The following is a 21304-nucleotide window of genomic DNA, read 5'->3' as shown; positions in this document are numbered from 1 at the left end:
CGCCCAATCATTATTTTTCTGTTTAGGGTCAAATAAATAAACAAATAAATAAGCAAATATATATTTTCTTTCGTTCTTTCTTTCTTTCTTTCTTTCTTTCTTTCTTTCTTTCTTCACTTAGTCATTCCCTAACTAACTAAGTAACCAACATTCTGTTAAATACATCACGATATACGATGTTTCCCAAATAAAGAAAGAAAGACAGAAATTAAGAAAGAAATCAAGAAAGATAGAAACAATAAAACAACTTGCACACAACTAACTAATTAACCAACCAGTGACTATTTTTGTTAAATTAAATTAAATTAAATTGAATTTAATCTAATCTAATCTAATATAATATAATTTAATTTAATTTAATTTAATTTAATTTAATTTAGTTGAATTTAATTTAATTTAATTTAATTTAATTTAATTTAATTTAATTTAATTTAATTTAATTTAATTTAATTTAATTTAACAGGTGGACTACAAACATGGCCACGACAGGACTTGTGGGTGTGACGTCAGAGTGGCGGGCTCCGTAGGGTGTGCCGGTAGGTGAAAGTGAAAGTGATCGTGACCCGGAGTGGACAGCCTGCGGGTGCAGGACCGGGTTTCGTGCTGGTCGGTTTGTACTTGGGAACCAGTGGAGGGGAGCGGAGAGAGCAGTGTGATGAAGGCGGCCTCCCCTCTCCCTTCTGCCGCCTTCATGATGGCGTGTCTGCTCGGCGCTGTGCGGCTCTCCCCTGGCGGTAAGCATCACGATCACACTTATTTTACTTCAGAACCTTCCTGCTGGAAAATACACTACTCTCTCTAGATTTAATATTACAATTTTGTTTTTTAATTAAAATCATGCATATTTAAAATTGAGTAATCTTGTAATCTAAGGTGGATCTTTAACTTTTTTACACACATTACAGTAGGCTTTAATATTTATTCTCAGTAAGTTGGACTTTGAAGTCAGGACAACCACTATAAAACAGTGTCACGGATATATGAAAAAAAATAAGAAATAATAAAAATCATCCAGCCAGTCATGTTGTGATTTCTCCCTCCAGAGAGAAACCATTGTCCGTGCCCAGTTATCCCTGCCTGGCCTGGGACCAGAAGTCCACCGCAGGACTGCAGGCAAATCAACAGCTTCTTTCGCTACAGTTGTTTGGAAGGAACTGTCAGGAAGGCAGGAACCTCCAATCGCGTCAAATGCGAGCTGAAGAATGGAAATGTACAGTGGGAGGAATCCAAGCTTGAGTGTATCGGTGAGACGTCTATTGAGCTGTCATTCTTTTCATGGGAGAGAAATGTCTCCAGCGTCAAAGACGCCCAAGACTTTTGCTCACTTTACAACTGTGGCACATTTAAGAAGCAAACAGAATTTCCAATTAAGTGTTTGTTTGGTTTCTTTTATTTATTTATTTATTTATTTATTTATTTATTTATTTATTTATTTATTTATTTATTTATTTATTTTTTTCTGCCCTTGTCCTGTTCGGCAGCTTGGGCCAACAATATGATGTGATTGAGAGCCTTCGGAGTCAAAACAGATTTTGGTCTTGCAACAGGGAGAGACCTGGAGTCTCCTCCTGTTGCCTTCTCCGTCAGAAGATGGCATGGCTGCCGTACACGACCGGGGGGGAACGCTCAAAGAGAGAGAGAAGAGAAAAGAGAGAAAAAGGTTGAGGGAGGAGGGAGGAGGGGGGAGGGGGATAACATACAATATCCTTGTTGTGCTACATATATTATTTGCAGTTATCACACTGATCCAAATATTTTCCAACTGTTTTTGGATTTAACCAGCCTGAGCTGCTCTATCTAGACAGTAAAATGATTTCTTAGATTAACCAGCCTGAGCAGCTCTATCTAGACAGCAACGTGAAGCAGGAACATGAATTAACAAAGAGGCGACAACAAAAGAGGAACATGACCTCCAAAGTTTGAGCAAATGATGATAGATGTTTGGTTTCTTTTAAAAGCAAGTCATACTTTCACCAGTGTGGACGTAGAGTAAACACGGATTCCTTTCACACAGAGAGCCTGAACAATGCCTGAACAATGCCTGAACAATGCCGAGGCGTCAGATGGGATCAAACTAGTAAAACTAGTGTTTACCTGAAGAGAACAAAGACTACTGTCGGGAAGACTGCAATCATAAATAATCCGAAAGCAAGTTAAAGTTATAGATTCTGCCTATGTATCAGCTCATCAGGGTTATTGCAGTGGAAGGATTTCCAAACCAACAGCACCTACTAGTGGTCCATCATCGGAACTACATCATTCTGCCATGTAAATGGTCATCGTGTTCAGAACGTTGCCGTGAAAACACAAATTGTTTCTGAAACGAAAACACTGAAACGACGCGTTCCCTTTTTAAAACGCCGTATGAACGGAGGATCTAAGGTCAAATAGTAAAATAGCAATATAATAACTTTTTTTTTTAAGCAAACTTATTAGTACAGAAACTTACAACAATCTTATTTTGAACGATACCTAGTATAGAATACAGTGTAATGCTACTAAATCGTCTATAATTTATACACTTCGCAGCATTTTAGCCTGTTTGCTTTGATTCTACTGGTAGTTTGAGTCTCAGCGTTCTGTTTTGTTCATTATTCAATTTTTATTTTTTTTTAAACATTAGCAGGATAGTCACAAATAATCTATAAAACTGTAAATACAATAAATAGTTAGGGCATAAACTGGATTAACAACATTCGTGAGTGGCTTTTGTTGATTTTTAAAAAATATATATTTAAATAGCTTGATTGTCAATGGTATATACTGTATATATGTATGGACTGTACATGTAAGTGGAACAATATGTTTATGTGTAAGTTATAACAGTGTCTGTAAGGTGATATATATTGTTAAAAAATGGAATATGTATGAATTATATATATTAAGCACAAAAGAAATGATCATCAAATATATGGTATATTCACTTGTAATATAAATATGGTGTAAAATAAAGCAGGACTTCATCCTTCATCCATCAAAACTCTTAATAGAGCTTTGATTAAACACCAAATAACTGAAGACTTGTGAGAGGGACACCGATTGGATTCCACAGAGGCCTGCCTACACATGTTAGTCTGCCCTTGAGGAATGTCAATCATCAGCGCACGCCAGTGTGGCTACGCACTGAACTTGCGCTCTGGATTAATGCGGAAGATAATCTCAGTCGATGCTATTTTTTGGGTCCAGTTAAATATATCTTCTTGAGGAGGAGCCTCTTCTAACATGGCAGATATCTTATCGGGTCCTCTTGTTGTGTGTGTCGTCTGCGAGTGCAGGGCGATGTCAGACGCCACAGAACCGGTGAGTCTGGGTACACGGTGTCCTCATATCACCTTTGTGAATGAATAGATTTGGAAGTGACGATGTTGACACGTCTGAGCTCAACCAGTCGCAGGCGCCCACGTGTCGTCGCCCACATGTAGTTTGTTTTTGCTTTTCAGTCGGCACCAGTGGCTCAATGACAGTCTGTGTAAAGCGCAGAGATCGGATGCCTCCTGCACGTTTCCCATCAAAAGTTCAGTCGTTTGATCAGAGACTGTTATAAATGATTATCATATATATCACCAATACCCAGTGTAAAGTCTTTCTCAGATGTAAAAGCTCAACTTTCTATGTTGTTTTTTTAATTGTGATGTCCCGGCAACATAGAAGAGTGTATCGTCAGCATACAGTGATACGTTGGCGCAGTTGATTATGTCAGCTGTATGATATTTTAAAGTATCTCAGGCATTAGTGTGTCATGGAAGTTAATAAAAAGATAAAAATTTTGAAGCTTAATTAATAGCAAACATCCCAGACATGTTTTGTTTTTTGAGTTTCTCCTTTTTTTAACACGTGGAAATTGATCGCCATATCTTTTTTCTTGTTTTCCAGATGACCCAAGAAGGCCAAAACCAGCAACAACAACCAAAAGTACAATAACAAGTATGTATCCTCCATGTAAACTCTGATCTCAAACATGACATCTTAGTTAAGACGCCTCCTTGCAAAGATACTTCGTCTAGTCTGGCGTATCTTCACCAGCAGCTTTTAGTAGTACTAATAACCAATATCTTGATTCTGACCAGCAGTGTCCGCCAGCCTTCATATGAACATTACGGTTACGCATGATGGAGAAAGGAGCGACAACATGGACGAGAAGCTGCACGGTGAGAAAAAAAAAAATTCCTTATGTTAGGTCTCACCGCATCCTCACCCCTGAGAGCGATTCATATACAGCGGGTTACTAGAGCTACACTCGGTAGAGCGCACTGTCGCCAACGCCACATTTGTTCGCGGAACCGAGTTAGCATCGCTAGAATGATAGCCGTTGGCTCATATCGATGCTAACTGGGTAGCTCAGGTAGCAACATCACCGTGTGAAGCACTGAGGGAGCGTCTCCATGGCAACAGACTCTGATCTAGTTTGATCTCCCGCATGAGGTGCCTCTCTCATCCGCCTCAGACATTTGATCACGAGAAAAGTGCACCACAAAAGTTATGAACGAAGCTGTAACATTTATATTAGCAGTGTCATTAAAAACACCAAGTATGACTGTTTTATAGGCTTAAATGAGTTTAGATAGTCACAATATGATTCCAGTGATGTTTGTGTACGCTGAACAATACATTATATATTCTGTGTATTCGATCTATTATCAAGATGCCGTGAGCCCGACTACAGTAAAGACTTGGAAAGTCAAGACGTCCACCTTCTCTCTCGTCGTCTCCAACAACCAAACCCTCGAGGCTCACAGTGGTAAACTCAAACATTTGTTTAAAAATATATATATATATTTATATATACATATATTTGTTTTCAATAAAGTAAGTGAGAATCATCAGCATGCTATCACACATGTCTTAGCAGGAAGTGGAGCGGTGATCATCTCCTCCGCTCTATTATTGGTGGTCGTCTGCGTTCTGGTCGGGATCGGCTGCACCTTGTATCGGAGGTGAGACAGAAGGAAGCGTCTTCTTCATCTATAAATTGCTTTTTAAGCTTTTTTTTTGAAAAGACGACAGGCCTGTGTGAACCCGCACAATCATCTCCAATCTGTTCCCCCAGGAGGTCAAGGAACAACCTGCCAACAGAACCATCGGAGGAGGAGGTACCCATGAGGCCGCAGGACGGACTGCCCACCTAGTGTTTGGACCGTCAGAGCAAACTGCTGGACGCATGGACACGGTCGTGACTTTCATTTTAAGACTGAAGACTGGGCGACAGGTGTCCGACCGGCTGTCCCTTTCTCCTAATCTCATCTAGTGATCCAGAGACATTATCGGACTCATGATGAGGTTCTGCTGGGTACTGCTGGTTTCCTCCCACCGTGCAGAAGACATGCCTTTGAGGTCACTTGGAACTCAACATTACCCAAAGATGTGAGGGTGTGTCTCTCGGTGTTCTTCAATGTCAGATGATTTTTACCTTATTTGTGTACGCAGTGACAGTGAACACAACGCAAGTCTTTGCTTTGTACATTTTGATGCTATAAAGGCCTCTCAGGTGAGTGACGGTACACTGCCTTACCTCTGGCGTAGTAAAAGCAGCAGTATCACCATTATGGCCGCAGTTTGTCCTCGCTGCTCTGTGTTCAAGCTTTCTGATCACGCACTCACAAAATGATGAAAGTCAGCATTATAGTATTATTATTATTGCACAAAAGGTTATATTATCATACAAATTCATCAGGTGTGTACAACGTTCGTCCAGTTGGCTACCGTGACTGAAATCCTGTGAGGATATTTTGTTGAGTAGCGAACATTATCGACGGTAGTTGTGTTTGATGTTCACAGCCGTTTGTAGGATTTTCTCTCCGATTTAGTACCTGCAGCAGACTCTTAAGGCCTCTTCATACTCCATAAGAACAAGACGAAAGTTCGGCAGTGCGGGGTCCTGTCGAACAAAATGACGTCATTTCCTTCAGCCAGCTCCTTCTGGCCGAACGAATTAGTTTGGGCTGTACCAACCGCCCTGGCCGAACTATGTAGGAGCCGCACTGCCGAAACTTCTGCACTGCCGTGTGCTGCGCATGCGTGTTCTAGTTCGCTCATGACTATCGATAATATTTTAATCATATTTAGCTTGTAACAGCGCTACTGTACGAGCGCCGCAGCTCGTTAAAATGTCGGAGTGCAGGCTGACGTGATGCACCTGAACGCATCACGAACAGCTGTCAGCTCCTGGAGTTAAAACTGGACTAACATGGCGCTCGGACAAAAACTCTTTTATAACTGAAAAAGTTCAGAGAAATGTATTTCTGAAAGCACTGGAGGCCAGAAATAAACTGTGCAGTTGAAAAGTTTAAACGCCGCTTCACAGACTTGTGCCTGCTGCGAGGGGGCGTGGCCTGCTGCGAGGGGGCGTGGCCTGCTGCGAGGGGGCGTGGCCTGCGAGTTCGGCAGCTTCTTATCGGAGTATGAACAGTCCTGCCGAAAAAGCTTTTTTTTTCTGCTGCTGGCTGACGTCACTGCCGAATTTTCTTCTTGTTCTTATGGGTTCAAAAGGGAGTATGCAGGGGCCTTTAGGCTTTGCGATTCTCTATGGCGAAAGAGAAGAATTGTGGCGATATCGTCGCCCACAGTCACGGGCTCCTGCTGTCACTTTCACTGCTGATTGGTTCAATCCAGTTTCATTTCTACGGCTCCTGTTACAACACAATCCTTCCCAGAATCTAAACACTGCAAAGTCTGGGGAAACACTGAAGAGTTTTTAGAGGGTTTCTGCCAAAGTATTTAAAAGCATTAAAATGATTTTGCAAAAATTAAGCGCTTAAAAAACAATTAAAATTCATTGAATTTCATCGTCAGTGGCATTAAAAATGTCTGTAGTTTTCCAGAAAAATATTTTATAATATATATTAATAACAATTTATTATTTAGAAACATTTACCTCTGCGTAAACAAGTGGAACCATTGTGATCTGGCCGTGACAGTTTTGATGTAAAAATGGCCATGGCGTTAAAATTTTATTAAATGTTATGAAAAAAAGTCCCAATAGCTTAAAAACTTTTAACTCAAAAACTTAATGGCATTAAAACAATCTTTATTCAAAAATAAAAAATAAAAAACCAGTGGCATTAAAAAAAAAAAGTAAAATGCAATTAAAAAAATCAACATGGCATAAAACATTTTTTTTTTTTAAATCAATAAAATAATCATGGTATTAAATATTTTTTACAATATCACAATAAAATGGCATTAGAAAGCATTAAATTCAACTGGCTGATTTTCAATAGAAACCCTCTTCATAGGAAACACTCCGTGTGACGCTGCAGTGTGTAACGTGTGTAATATGTGTAACATGTGTAACGTGTGTAACGTGTGTAACGTGTGTAACATGTGTAACGTGTACATTCAAAGTGACGAGAGAAATAAAAGTGAACTTTGACGCAACCAAATGTACGAGCATCTTTTATATGACGAACACCTGCTAAACTCTTCCGGGTGACTTTTACAGGTTAATGTAAATAAAATGTAATGACTTGTAATGTAATGAGCAACTTTGACTTTTGACCTTTTATTTTCTCGTAACGTTAACGCCATTTTAACCATTTGCAACTTTTGTTTTAAGCCAGTCTCCCATCTAACACTTTTTTTTTCTCTTTATAAGCAAGATTTAAGCAGTTTTAGCTTCTTATTTTTTTTACCTTTTTATCCAGGAGAATCTTTTTAAAATAAGCCAAGAATGCAAATAAAATTCTTAAAAAAAAAGATAACAGGATGAACATTGTTCAACTTATATTTCACGAACGTCACTACAGAGTAACTAAAGCTTCTACATGCACACATAAGTAGAAGGTATTGATAAATGTACAGACTTCGGCGTCAAGCCTGTGAAAAGAGAATATATCTGCGGCTGTAGCAGGAAACTATTAAGTATGTGTGACAAGAAGTTAAGATTTCAATCGATAAATCATGAAAATGTTTATCTCTACGTGTTTAAGAAGAGTAGTTCAAGAAAAGTTGGCAAAATGTGTAAAATATTCACAAAAACTCTGATTATGAATGAATATGTGAAACACTTAATATATTTAAAAACGGACATAAATATGGAGGTTTAATCACATTTGTAAAAGCTGAGAAGGAGGAACAAAACACAGGAAAAGTTGTGCAATAGTGTTTTTTTATTTAAAAAAAAAAACCCAGAGACCGTCGTGATATAACGAGGGACTCGTTGCTCTGCGAACGACTGCAGACAAATAGTGCAAAAAAACTGAAGAAGATGTTGCGGCAGAAGAACTGAGGCGTTAAATCGACCAAAGTGAATAATAAGAGAAGAAAAACTGTAAAAAATAGACGATTCGATCTGCACTAGAAAATCACTTTGAGGTTTAAAAAGAAAAGAAAAAAGACGTCCTCCTATTCACTCTAATGCAAACACCAATGTAGTCTTGTTCGACGTGTCAGACGTGAGTGTAAATAGTTCATTCAGCAGGATCGTCTGGTTCCTGTGTGGAACAGAGGGTTCTCCTCCGGGACGCGGCGATCCTCCACAGCTGCTGCTCGTTCCAGTCTGAGCTGCAGGTTTTACGTTCCTCGTCTTTTCTTAAATAGTCAGATGATATTTGAAATGTAAACTTTGGCATGAAGGATTTAAAACAAACTGTCTTTTACGTGACGTTCCTGAAACTGATAAAACTCACAGATTGCGTCTTATATATACGGAGGTTTGAGCGAAAGCCTCGCAGCTGTTTGTCGTTATGACCGTGAATCTTGGCTGAGGATCCAGAACCAGAACACACGTCCCACTCACTCCCACGTACTGGAATAACAGGCACTTATGAGAAATTCCATTAGAGGAAAGTTTCCAGGAGGCTTTTCTTTTTTCTCTTTTTTTTTCCATTTATCGTGTCAAATTAACAGCAGCAGTGCAAAAAGCCCCGAGCTCAGCAGGTCGCCGGACGCCACAGGCCGGGGGTCAGATGAAGGCCACGATGAAGTCGTGCAGCAGCCGGTGGAATCGCTGCGGGATCTCGGCCATGGAGAGCACGTCGTCGGTCATGAGGAAGGCGGTGGGCCCGATGCGGGTCCAGACGCAGCGCTCGCACAGCGGCCCGCCGCCGGACTCGCAGTCGCTCTTGGAACAAGAAAAAAAGAAAAAACACAAAACAAGCGTCAGGCGGCCGCAGAACCGAGGGGGCCCCCGGGGACGTCTTTCTCTTTGGTCTCACGTATTTCATGGGCGGCTTGCTCATGACGAACGCCGAGCCGGGCGTGACGCAGTTGGGACAGTTTCCGATGGAGCACGGCGGCGTGCTTCCGTTCGGCGTCGGCGAGGCGGGCATCTCGGACCTCAGCAAATATTCCTGGGAACGATCGCAAAGATGGGATGACGGGAAGTTTTGACTCAGACCTGGATTTTACTGGTGAATCTGCCACGACAGAGAAACACGTGGTTTTTCAGGAGGCCAGATCAACTGGAGCTGAGGTTTTATTTTCTTATCCAGATGTTAACAGGAAGTCAATGAGCTGATCCATGATGCTGCTGCAGGACTCAGCGTGTCTCTGAGAAGACTTGTGAAGTTAGTAAAGTTCAGTGAGTAACCGGACCCCTATTTGAATAGAGCCGTCTGAACATGAGATAGATGGATCTGTTCATCATGGCACCTGTTTAGTAGGCGGGAAATATCAGGAGGCCTTTGGTCCTCTAAGTACCGGGGCGGCGACCTTCAGGACCAAAAGAGGGAAATTTGTCTGGCGCATGAAAGAGTAAGAATTTATTTTAAACTACTAAGCAAACAAAAACTGAAGTAGCTTTTACAAACTGGTTTGAAAGGCGCCTATAAATAAAATTCATCATTAATTATTATCATTCTTATTAGTATTCATAAAGTGTCATGAGGTATAATTTAGATATATTTTATTAAAATTTGAGTTCTTATTGTAGCCAATTTATAGATTTTGCTCTTTTTTTCAAGGGATTTTCCTGCTTCAGCTTTTTTTAATGCATCTTGTATTTTTCAGGAGCTTCAGTTATTTAACCGTTTATCGCCGCTGGGTTTCCTCGTGGTTTTAGCGTATTTAGCGGCATTAGTATTTTTCCCCCCTTTTTAAAAACATTTTTTCCCTGCACCTATTTTCCTTTTGTATTTTCATGAAAAACCCTCCGGAATTAAATTATTATTTTTTTTAACTATTTTACAATTGTATTTGTCATTATTAGTATTTAGCTATTTAGCTATTTTATAATTTTCTTGGCAGCAATCCCAGTTATTCTGGTTGTATTACCTGTTTATAGCATGTTTGTTTATCTGCAATGTGAAATAAAAATGAAAGCAAAATTTTTGGTTTCCAGATTATATTTCTGAAAAGCGTCATGGAGCCACTCCAGGGGAGCTGAAGAGCCACGGGTGGCTCCAGAGCTGCAGGCTGCAGACCCCTGAGACCAAACTGTAGAAAGTGGATCACCGAGTCGGAGCGTCTCCAAAACTGCAGATTTTCCGAGGCGTCTCCGGTCGGCGGAATCCGTCAAAAGAGGAAAGTTGTAAAGGTTCAACGCACACGGAGGCTCCACTTCCCCCGGATACCGCAACAACACTACGCAACACAGCGGAAGATGTGCGTGTTCTGCGTGTTCTGCGTGTTCTGCGTGTTCTGTGTGTTCGGTGTGTTCGGTGTGTTCGGTGTGTTCTGTGTGTTCGGTGTGTTCGGTGTGTTCTGTGTGTTCGGTGTGTTCGGTGTGTTCTGTGTGTTCGGTGTGTTCGGTGTGTTCTGCGTGTTCTGCGTGTTCTGCGTGTTCGGTGTGTTCGGCGTGTTCTGCGTGTTCTTTGTGTTCTGTGTGTTCTGTGTGTTCTGCGTGTTCGGTGTGTTCGGTGTGTTCTGTGTGTTCTGTGTGTTCTGCGTGTTCTGCGTGTTCTTTGTGTTCTGTGTGTTCTGCGTGTTCGGTGTGTTCGGTGTGTTCTGTGTGTTCTGCGTGTTCGGTGTGTTCTGCGTGTTCTTTGTGTTCTGCGTGTTCTGTGTGTTCTGTGTGTTCTGCGTGTTCGGTGTGTTCTGCGTGTTCTTTGTGTTCTGCGTGTTCTTTGTGTTCTGTGTGTTCTGCGTGTTCGGTGTGTTCGGTGTGTTCTGCGTGTTCTTTGTGTTCTGTGTGTTCTGCGTGTTCTTTGTGTTCGGTGTGTTCTGCGTGTTCGGTGTGTTCTTTGTGTTCGGTGTGTTCTTTGTGTTTGCGTCCCACCCCGGCGACTGTCAGGATGCGCTTGATGTTCTTGGTGATGACCAGAGAGGTCTTGGCCCGAGTCACAGCCACGTACAGCAGGTTCCACTCGTCGGCAGGAATCTTAGCTGCGCCGAGAGGAGACACACACACACACACACACACACACACACACACACACACACACACACACACACACACACACACACACACACACACACACACACACACAAAATTAAAAAAGATACATAACAGTATGGAGATTAAAAGAAAACCAAAACAAAGAGTAGAAAGGGAAACATACAGAAGGAGAAGCCGCGGTAGTGGCACAGGTCGTGGCTGGAGGAGGGAACCTTGGTAAAGTCGTCGTTGACGATGACGGTGTGGAACTCCAGACCTTTCGCCTTGTGGACGGTTCCCACGATGAAGTCTGTGGAGAGGGCAGCAGGGAAACGTCTCACCCGGTTCAGGAAGGAAGGAAAGAGGTGGTTTACAAGAAGGACGATCAGCAGCTCCAGATAGAAACACCACCTGCACAGCTGATTTCACTCTCATAACAGCTGTTGAGGCGGTTGACCAGCTCGGGGATGCGTCCTCTGTACTTCTCCACGATGGCGAGTTTCCCCTCCAGCTCCTTGTCCTCCGTCTGCTCGGCGTACTTCTTCAGGCTGGTGAAGGCGCTCCCGAGCTTCTTCTTAGCAAACGAGCGGATGAGCGGATCCTTGATAACTGAAGGCAGAGCCAATGAGGCGCCGCAACGGACTCAAATCAGTCACATATGAACGGAGCCACTTCCATTTATAGTACTTAAATATGTAAAAATACAGGATCTGATATCACGCTGACACATTCAATTCTTTAAGATGAACTTTTCTGATTGACAGTAACACATTTATTACAGAAACTAATACTTCATATTTATATTTGTAACCTCTGATGTTCAATCAAACTGTAGAAATTCACCTTATTTATCTACTAAACACTCCAGATCTCAATAAATGTCCTACTAATGGCCAATATTTGTTAAACTAATGGAATATTATTATATCCTTAATACACATCTAGTGTTCAAACTTCACATTTACTTTTTTCAGAAAATTATATTAGAGTTTTATTACTGCAAGAGTAATTAGATGTGTTTACATGTGCTGTTTTATACTCTGCAATATGATATATCTGCAAATATTACTACTGTTATCACTATTAATCCACACATCATCATATTCAACAGATATGTTACAAAGGACTGCTTGTGTACTCTGTGTATTCTGCCGCATATCATGTTATTAACTTCCTGGAGGCATTGTTGAAATATTATCAGATTATTTGTAGTTTTCTTTGTGTTGTAATATAAACCTAAAGCTCTTTTGTGCCAAGAAGATATAGTAGGACTGAATACTGGATGATAATAATAACAGTCATTATATTTGTACAGCACATTTTACATTTTGGACAGGAAATTATTTACAATTTATAAAGGAGAGATAGAAAAAACATTAACATTTAGCTCTAGGTCAAAAGAGAAGAAACTTTAAAAGTATTGAAATAAATAAGATTATATAAGAAGAACTGCATGCAGCAAAAATCACAATGAAAAATCAATATTCTATATATTTATATCGACGATCTGCAGATATTTATCTGTGTTTTTTCCATCGTACAAAGAGTTACCGATGTTTAATATAAATAAAGCTGCTGTTAACACGCCGACGCCTCCCATCTTAACGTTCTCTGTAAGTTCATGTCTCCGACTCTCTCGCCCAACATAAAAACATTCTTGATAAGATTCTCACATCTCGGTTGCTGGCCCGGCTGAAGGGTTCGGCCCGCCTGCTGCAGGAGGTACCAGAGGTCCAGGATCTTATCCAGGCCCACATTTTTGACATCCTGCAGGAGAAAATAAAAGATAACAAAATCATGGAAAGAGCTGCAAATACACAAACAAGCAAGCGGCTGAATGTGAGGGAGGTGTGTGTGTGTATGGGTGTGTGTGTGTATGTGTGTGTGTGTGTGTGTGTGTGTGTGTGCTCACTCCAATAAAGTGCAGTCGGCAGTTTATGTTGGCGTCGATCAGGCAGACGGCGCCGCTGAACACTCCCAGGTTGCACCTGGACAAGATGGCCGTCGTTCCCGGGCTCGGACTCACCCCCGTCCTCACGGCCTCGATGGCCTTGTCCGCCGCCTCGTCACACACGCCGCCTGCAGCGCAGAACGCAGAGGGAGGGGTCAAAACGAATCCAGACATTCTCACGTTGCGTTTTCCACTCCTCCGCCTTCGTCACCTTTCTGCTTTCCACCAACGAGAATCTTGTCCACCCTCTTGCAGACGCTGAGGATGGTCGCTCCCACGTAGGCGATCTCGGCGCCGAACCGGAAGCTCTGAATCACACACACACCCGACGGACTCAACACACACGCCTGTTCACGTCACTCAACGGGAAGTAACGATGTTCAACAAACGAACGGGGGCTTCCTGCTTCTGGTGCTTTGATTCTAAATACAAAGATTCAGTTGGAATTTTCTAGTTTTCTGGAAGAAAATGTGTAGATAAGTGTAATACTCAACCTAATATCACTGAATTATAATATTTTCTGTCTTTATTGAGGTAATCAAGTAAAGTATGCACAGTGCAGGTGGATAGAAAAGTGAGAAAACCTTGACTATGTTGATGTGAGCCAATGCTTCTGAGCACAATCTCATCTTGAAGATTTTGTCGTGACATAAGAAGTATTATATGTAGTATTAGGCTTGTGTGTTACTATTCTCTTGAGGGAATCTAGACTGGATCACGAAATGCAGGAAGTTCCTCTGTGGGTTGAGCAAGTTTTTTTATCAATCAAGTGAAAAGATTGTAATCGAGGTTTGTTTGCGTTGACTTGGGCTGAGCTGCTATTTAAAGGCTTTTAGGACTTCATTTGTAATAATTGACGTGATGAAGATGTGCATTGATTCATTCAATCATACGATGGAGAGCTGAGGATTCTCCACCCGCCTCCACACACACCACTTCATCAGTTTAGCTGACTGAAAAGCTGGAAATTAAACGTAACGAGCCAAAACGCATGCGTTCCATCGTTTCTAGAGCAGCGACTGTTGGGAACGAATGCGGTTATTTCACCTTCCACGGCTGCAGAGAAGGTAGAAAGGGACGTGGTTGTACCTGTGTGAGATAGAAGATGTGTGTGTGTGGAACGACGTTCAAGGCGTTGATGGCTCCTCTGAAGGTGTAGATCTGCTGATGCGGATCTCCAACCAGGATCTTCCCGCAGCGCTGAGAGAGCAGCACGTCCATGATGGCTGACGGGAAATGAAAACAAAACAAAACACATTTTGTAACCTCAGCACTTTTAGATCAACGCGCGGGGAGCGGCGGATCGGGTACCGGGATTGCAATCCTGCGCCTCATCAATGAACATGGCATCGTATCTGTCAGACAGACGAGGCTTTGGGTCTTGCAGCTGCCACAACTTCAGGTAACCTGCAAAAGTAAAATAAATAAAGAAATTTTAAAAGGTTTAGGTGTCAGTGTGAGCAGCAATCAAAGCGGCTCGCGTACCGTCGTGGGTCATGTAGTAGGCCTCCTGCGATTTCTCCCCCAGGTCCTTCATTTTGTTCCAGATGGCCAGCGCGTCGCTCACGAACAGCTGAAAGAAGGCCATCAGTTGAGGTCGCGACTCTACGAAAGCGCTCACTCCCAAATGACTCGCACGGCCTGCCGGTACCGCGTCCTGCTCCACGTTGACGCCGTTCCACAAGTCGCCGGTGCCGTCGCGCGGGACGCAGACGTGGCTGACGCTGATGGTCGGGTCCGCCGACGCCATGAAGGCGTCGAGAGTCGAGGCGACCACTTTGGACCTGACGAAGCCGCCGCGGCCTTTGGGCAGGACGCAGTTGATGCTGTACGGTTTCACGTTGAAGGTGAGTTTTTTGGCAAATTTGTACCTGCGGCAGAGGAAAACAAGAAAAGTTTGACGCGATGATGATGGAGGACGAATCGCTGAGGATTTGGGACTTTTACTCGGATGACTTTACTTCTTTCCCACGTCGTTGTAGGCCAGCGAGTGGACGGTCCTGCAGTCCACGTTGCTCGGGAAGCAGCGCCGCGCCGCCGTCACCACCGAGTTGTTGAAGGCCACGTACAGGAAGCGGAGGTGCGGCCGCTGCTCGGCGTACTTCACCAGCGTGGTGGTCTTCCCGGTCCCTGTGTCGGGCAGCAAAGGAGTTGATTTTTTTTATGGCTGTGACGCACACGGAGATCTCCACCTCCGAGAGCACGAGCCCTCGCTGCGTTTGGAAACACGCAGCCGTGTACCTGCGAAGGCGATGATCTTGACCACGTGGTCACTTTGGATGTCGTGGCTGAGGATCTGCTGCTGTTCTTGTGTGAGGTGAATCTGAGGCCCCCTGCAGGACACAAAGTCGTTAATCCACTCAAATCCATACCTGATTTCACCCCATAACTTTCCCTTTTCCACATTTATACTCGTCCCATCTCAACAGTGCAGGTAGTGAGAGCTCCAGAGTCTAAACAATGTTTTTTTTTTGCACATTAGTGAACCACTGATCACCCTGAGAGCTTCTCTCTTTAATACGCGGCCATATTGACCTGCTGTCAAGGAACCTCATCGGCTATCAAATAACAATCGACATGTTTTTGATTAGTTTTTATAACATTTTCAGTCTTTTGTTGCCCTGATACACAGTTTCTTGTCATGTGTTGCGTTCAAAATGAGGTTATATTTTCAATGAAAGAGCAAAAAGTCTCAATTTCAACGTCAGATTTTATTATTTGTATTTATTTGGGAAACAAAAAAAGGTTTATTGAGCAGTTAAAACGACCTTGTTAAGAACTTTTTATTTCACACTTGGTTTTGCCCTGTTTTCTCTTTTCAACCTTTCCCTCGTGTTTCCTGGTGATTATAGTTCACGTCTGACTCTTCTCCCCTGATTAACCTTTGATTGTTTTCGACAGTGTCTTGTTCTCTACTCCCAGTGTGTAGACACACACACACACACACACACACACACACACACACACACACACACACACACACACACACACACCCACACACACACACACACACTATATGATGTCTGTTGCTCTCCAACTTCGACCCTCATCCCAGCCGGTTTCCGCCCCTTTACCTCTCTTCATGTTCTTCCCTCAGTCATGTGAGCATGCATGCAGACATTTGACACAGAAAAACATGACAGTGATGGCGTCACGTTGACCTCACCTGCTATCGCCGGACCTCACAGTAAAGGGTCCATTCTCCAGCAGGTGGAGGACGTAGTAGATGTTGTAATGCAGCCTGAGGAGGCAGGAGACGACAATCGTGAGCCGGCTGACAACAATAACGAGCGGATACCAAAAAAAGAAACTGCGGCGCGAGTGGGTCTCACTTGTTACTAATCTGGATGTTGTTCCTCTTCAGAGCGAGCAGCATCATGGCCATGTGGCAGAGGTACTCGGTGATGGCGGACAGGGACATGCAGCCGGTGAGCAGTGACACCAGGGCCTGCACGTCGCCCACGCTCTCGCTCAGGATCAGTATGACGGCCATGGCCGCGTACGGGTTGGGGCCCTGGAGGTCACGCACAACTGATGAGATTCACACATGGGACACCGAGCGCTGTTCAATATCACTTCATGTGAGAGCTGCACCTGGCAGTCCAGGCGAAGGTGCTTTTTAATATCAGGAATACGTAGTCTGATGGAGGCCTCGGCCTGCGGGAAGAGACGATGCCTCTCGACGCGCTTCAGAACGTCTTCTGGCCTCACTCGCTCTCCGACTTTATGCTGTGCCATGAGACTGAACAAAACACAAGGTTTCATACTAGACTCAAGCCTTTCTATACTTTTGTGATTGAACTTTGAAATGAAACTTTCTACAAGAAGAAGGGTTTGTTGTGTGCCAACCATCTCTTGTACTGCCACTTTTCTACCACTAGATGGTGTATTGAGTCAGTCTAGTATCTAGTCTGTTTTCTTTCCAACAATTTAAGTCAGAAGAAGGTTAAGGACCAATCAAAACAGCTAAAAAAAACAAACTAAACCCTCATGAATTATATCCTACATGTTGTAATTTACAGAACAATGAATAATAATATAAATTAGTCTGACACGTACAACTCGATGGTTGTGATCTTTGTTTTCTAATTGAAGAAAATGGAGACTTACACCACAAGGTTTCGTATGCTGTCCTGTGCCAGAGCCGGATTGGCGATGCCACTGTTCCTCAGGATGTTAAAGATCTCGCCCACTGTGTCCGTTTCTCTCATCATGTAGCGGTAGTACTGCTTCTTGAAGGGCACAAACTGTTTAAAAAAAGAGGAGATCGCGGGACTTCAAAACGCAGTTTGCTGGGTTTTTCTCTGCCTCCGAGTTTGATACTCGGATCTGGAACGTAATGAATTCTGGTTTCCCAGGTTAGGCAGCACTGACTCATGATTCAATAGACGCTTATGTAGGATGTTTAAGGGAAAAATGCAGGTCTCCTTTTTGTGATTGCAAAGAAATAGCGACACATGTTCAGAGTACCGGGAACATGATGATGTGCTGAATTGCAGATAGAACCGTTCTAACCTTAGTGTCCTGGACAATGTCCCTCCAACGATGACACACCAGGTTGACACAACGGTAGAGGTCCTGCGCCGGGACGAGGCACAGTATTTGCCTCAGTACTTCCTCTGGAAGGTCGTCTATGCAACCCTGGGGCTGGAGCAAAGCTTTGCTGCTGCCCAGGAGCCCAAAGTGTTCATCGGGGAGAGGCTCCACCTCGTCTTCTTCTTCTCTCTGAGCATCACATCTATCAAAGTCACTGTCATCCCCAAACATCTCCGCGGTCACTCCCTCCAGATAATCCACCTTCGGTTCCCTCCTGGCGTCAGACTCTAATCCCATCGGGACGCCTAACAGGCTGACGTCGTCAATCTCGTCCTCGCCCATCGTGTCAAACTCTGGAATCAGAACAGCAGCCAAGAGATCGTCATCGATCTCCTCGTCGTTCTTCCCTTCAGCCTCTGGTGGAAGTGGGACAGCCAACAGGCTGATGTCGTCATCGTCTTCATCCTCCTCTTCTTCGACAGCATTTGGCCTTCCGTTGTAACGTGTCGACGTAGAAGGCAAGGAGGACTTGTTTGGACTTGAACTGATGACCCCCGACACGGAGAAGAAGCGGTTGATGTTCGTCTGAAGCCCCGAGGGACTCCCAGAAGCTGGTGCTACAACGGGTAAGAAAAGGACAATCAAGAGTCTGACCTTCTAACGTAAACGTTTCTTGTGTGCACTAAACACAAAGCCTGTAGTCACCAAATCTCCGTCGCTTCGTGGGCGTCCTGGGATAAAGCCCCCGGTTGGGGTCACTGTTGGCCCTTCCCTTGTTGGAGGCGTGGGGCTGCGCGAGGACGTCTGAACTCTGTCCAAGTTCCTCGCACTCCTGTGCATTGAGGTGTCTCCTCTTGGCCTTTTCTGGGAAATCAACACAGCATTCAACCGAATGAGTACAACCCAGATTATTGTGGCAGTCGTGTTTTTTAAGCACTGTTGTGCAAATCAACAAGAAAAACTGAAAAGAGGGTCAGTCAGGTTCAGACGTTCAAAGAAATTTGTTCAAACATTTTACTTCAGCAGGCTGTGTTTACAGGTCTCAGTGAAACGTCCGTACGAACTCCGCAGTTCACCAACACAAAGAAGGTGGCGCACATTACAGGTGAGCTTCAATCCCTGCACTGGCTGCTTGTGTGTCAAACGATCGACTTCAAATTGTGATTTCTGCTCTATAAAGCTTTGAATGGTCTGCGGCCTGAACGCATCTCAAGTTTACTTGTAGAATATGAAGCAGCTTTTACTTACCCGTGGAACAAAGTTCCTGCTGACATACTCACTTCTTCTAAATCGTGACATAAAACATGAGTATCTGCTCAAGCTTTCCATTAAGCAACAGATTTTACTTATTCTCCTTTTTATGTTGTAGATTAAGAGTCGTAATCACCTTGTTTTGATGCAGTTCTTTTGTTTCCTTGTGAGACACTGTGAACTTCCTCATGTCTGAATGGTGCTAAAGCAAAATACACTTTCCTTGCCTTACAAGTCTGGTTGTGCGTCTCATTCTCTAAATCTTCTGACGTTATACAGTTAAGTGGCATAACGATATCGATAACAATCAATCCTAAAATTAAGACATTTAGTAATTAATATATAGATTGTGTTGTGTATCTACATCATGACAGCCTGAGTGACTAGTTCAGTTCATCCACAAACACTTCCAAATCCTTTTTTTTTTTGTCTTTATAGATGTTAAATCAAGACTTTGGTACAAGCAACAGACTTGGATTGTATCATCTTAGCTGCATAGTTTATTAAGGACACGTGAATTCACATTGTATTATTATCATCGGTGTGTTTCCGACACCTTCATGTTGTTACACACACGCAACTTACTTTTAACAGCCACTTCCATCCTCGTTCCCAAAGCAGCAGCCTTTAATGACGCTCCTACATACCTCCACGAAGTCACCTGTGTCCGTTAAAGCTGCGAAAAAGCCACGAAGTTTACAACAGAGTTATTATTGTCTGGGACAGTAAATGCTTGGAGGAGATAAGGAGCGCCGCTTCACGTTACCTCTCCGCTAAGGAAGCGAGCAGCAGCAGCCTGGAACCAACATGTTTATCCAGGCGGTTCGCGTTATAAAAACTAATTCGAAAGTAGTTAAAAAGTAGAGATTTGTAGCTTCTGCATTTTTTTTTTTTTTTTTTTCAAATTTCGCCAGTGTAGAAATCACGTGATTGGCCTGTTTCTTCTTCATTGGAAAAAATAAAGGTGGATCTCACCGCATTACTGACACCTACCGGACGAGGAAGAGACCCGATGGAAAATTCGATTCAATTAAACTTTATTTGTGTAGCGCCAAATACAAACAGTCATTTCAGGGGACTTTCACAGAGATTGTACATGTTTATTACGGTCCGAAGCCCATTGGTATGCATGGAATTATTATTATTATTTCATTTTTGACTCTCTAAGCAACATGGTCAAGCATGGATGAAAACCTGTGGGTGCTAAATTTTTTAAATGGTTCACCACTTCTGATGTATGTGCAAAGTTTCACAAAGATTAGAGCAGATTTAGGCCGTCAAAAATGCAGGAGTTTGCGCAGTATGAGGAGAAAGTAAAATAATATTAATAATCATCTCTTGCATTGTCGCGCCGGCTCTGCTCGGACCATAATTACGATATTCTGATGTATTACTACAAAATGAAAAGCACTTGACCAAAAACTCAACACATCGCCTGGTTTCAAGTTGGATTAATTTCAAAATTCCAAGCTATCATGAACTCATTTCACATTACAGTTATTTTTTAAACAACCTTTTTAGAAGAAGAACCTGTGGTGAACTAAAGCCCCGTTTCCACAGTGCCCCTTGGTACCGGTGCCGGTCAGGTGGGGGTTGACTATCCGTAACCAGACCCGTATCAGTGCCGCCTTTCCATTACACGGGGAACGGTTTGAAATGTAGGCGGGGTTATGAACGGTTGCGTAATCATGCAGGATGTGACGCCATAACGGGAGGACATTTTCAAAAAAGTTTCCTGATTGCTGCAGAAGAACTGATTGGAAATGGCTGCTTGCTGGGAGAACAGCGGTCGTCACGGGCCAATGAGCAGACGGCAGTGCTGAAGCTCCTCCCCCTCATATCCGGCACATTGTGCCTGGTACCCCAAGTGGAGGGGTGGCGAGAAATGGTTACCAATGGTACCGGTTGGTAACGGTTCTGAGTCAGTGGAAACGCACAACAACCGGTTCCGACCTGACCCGTACCGGCACCAAGGGGCACTGTGGAAACGGGGCTTTACTTATCTTTGAATAAAAACTATTTTCGTTCTCGTTGGCCGGTCAGTTCCTCCTCCTGTCGTCTCTCCGTTCCCAATCAGGAGGAGAAGAAAGGCACCGGGGATTCGGCTCCAAGGATCAAGTTTTATGTGCGAAATCTCCAAACAAGGATCTTGATTTTTGTCTTTTTATTCCATTGTGTTCCCACAATAATCTGAAAGCTCAGAGAAAAACAGAAGAGACTGAGCGGATCCAGCAACTGCTTCATCACCTTCTTTACTCCTTTCTCCTCCGTCTCCCTCCCCCATCAGTTCAGTTTAAGACAAAAACAAACACTCC

General features: G+C 43.3%; 2 protein-coding genes across 6 annotated transcripts; one reads left to right on the top strand and one right to left on the bottom strand.

Annotated features, from left to right (window-relative positions):
• The first annotated feature begins 542 nt into the window (after window positions 1-542).
• il15ra (interleukin 15 receptor subunit alpha) lies at window positions 543-6738 on the top strand. 4 transcript variants are annotated; one of them, XM_080491733.1, is made up of 7 exons: window positions 543-734; window positions 1044-1244; window positions 3874-3924; window positions 4071-4148; window positions 4643-4738; window positions 4847-4934; window positions 5048-6738. In XM_080491733.1, exons 1-7 carry the CDS (start codon window positions 656-658, stop codon window positions 5124-5126), a joined length of 672 nt encoding a protein of 223 aa, XP_080347859.1. In that variant the 5' UTR covers window positions 543-655; the 3' UTR covers window positions 5127-6738. The 4 variants fall into 4 exon arrangements, with proteins under 4 accessions (XP_080347859.1, XP_080347861.1, XP_080347860.1 ...); XM_080491735.1 differs by having other exon boundaries at window positions 546-734; window positions 4850-4934; window positions 5048-5539; XM_080491734.1 differs by having other exon boundaries at window positions 595-734; window positions 4068-4148; window positions 4850-4934; window positions 5048-5247.
• Window positions 6739-8083: 1345 nt separating this feature from the next.
• fbxo18 (F-box DNA helicase 1) lies at window positions 8084-19940 on the bottom strand. Of its 2 annotated transcripts, XM_080492204.1 has the most exons (22): window positions 19756-19940; window positions 19575-19665; window positions 18444-18602; window positions 17718-18355; window positions 17313-17449; window positions 16797-16944; window positions 16535-16716; window positions 16369-16443; window positions 15444-15535; window positions 15164-15332; window positions 14854-15073; window positions 14688-14775; window positions 14514-14609; window positions 14292-14428; window positions 13414-13510; window positions 13164-13330; window positions 12925-13018; window positions 11663-11860; window positions 11436-11561; window positions 11153-11259; window positions 9153-9287; window positions 8084-9058 (listed from the first exon to the last, which is right to left on the bottom strand). In XM_080492204.1, the coding sequence occupies exons 2-22, from the start codon at window positions 19591-19593 to the stop codon at window positions 8900-8902; spliced, it is 3243 nt and encodes a 1080-aa protein (XP_080348330.1). In that variant the 5' UTR covers window positions 19594-19665; window positions 19756-19940; the 3' UTR covers window positions 8084-8899. The 2 variants fall into 2 exon arrangements, with proteins under 2 accessions (XP_080348330.1, XP_080348329.1); XM_080492203.1 differs by having other exon boundaries at window positions 14688-15073.
• Window positions 19941-21304: the final 1364 nt, after the last annotated feature.

Source organism: Lipophrys pholis, assembly GCF_963383615.2.
Source record: "Lipophrys pholis genome assembly, chromosome: 22".
NCBI classification, from domain to species: Eukaryota; Metazoa; Chordata; class Actinopteri; order Blenniiformes; family Blenniidae; genus Lipophrys; species Lipophrys pholis.
Note: the sequence above shows the minus strand (reverse complement) of the source record. Positions and strands in the feature narration are given on the sequence as shown.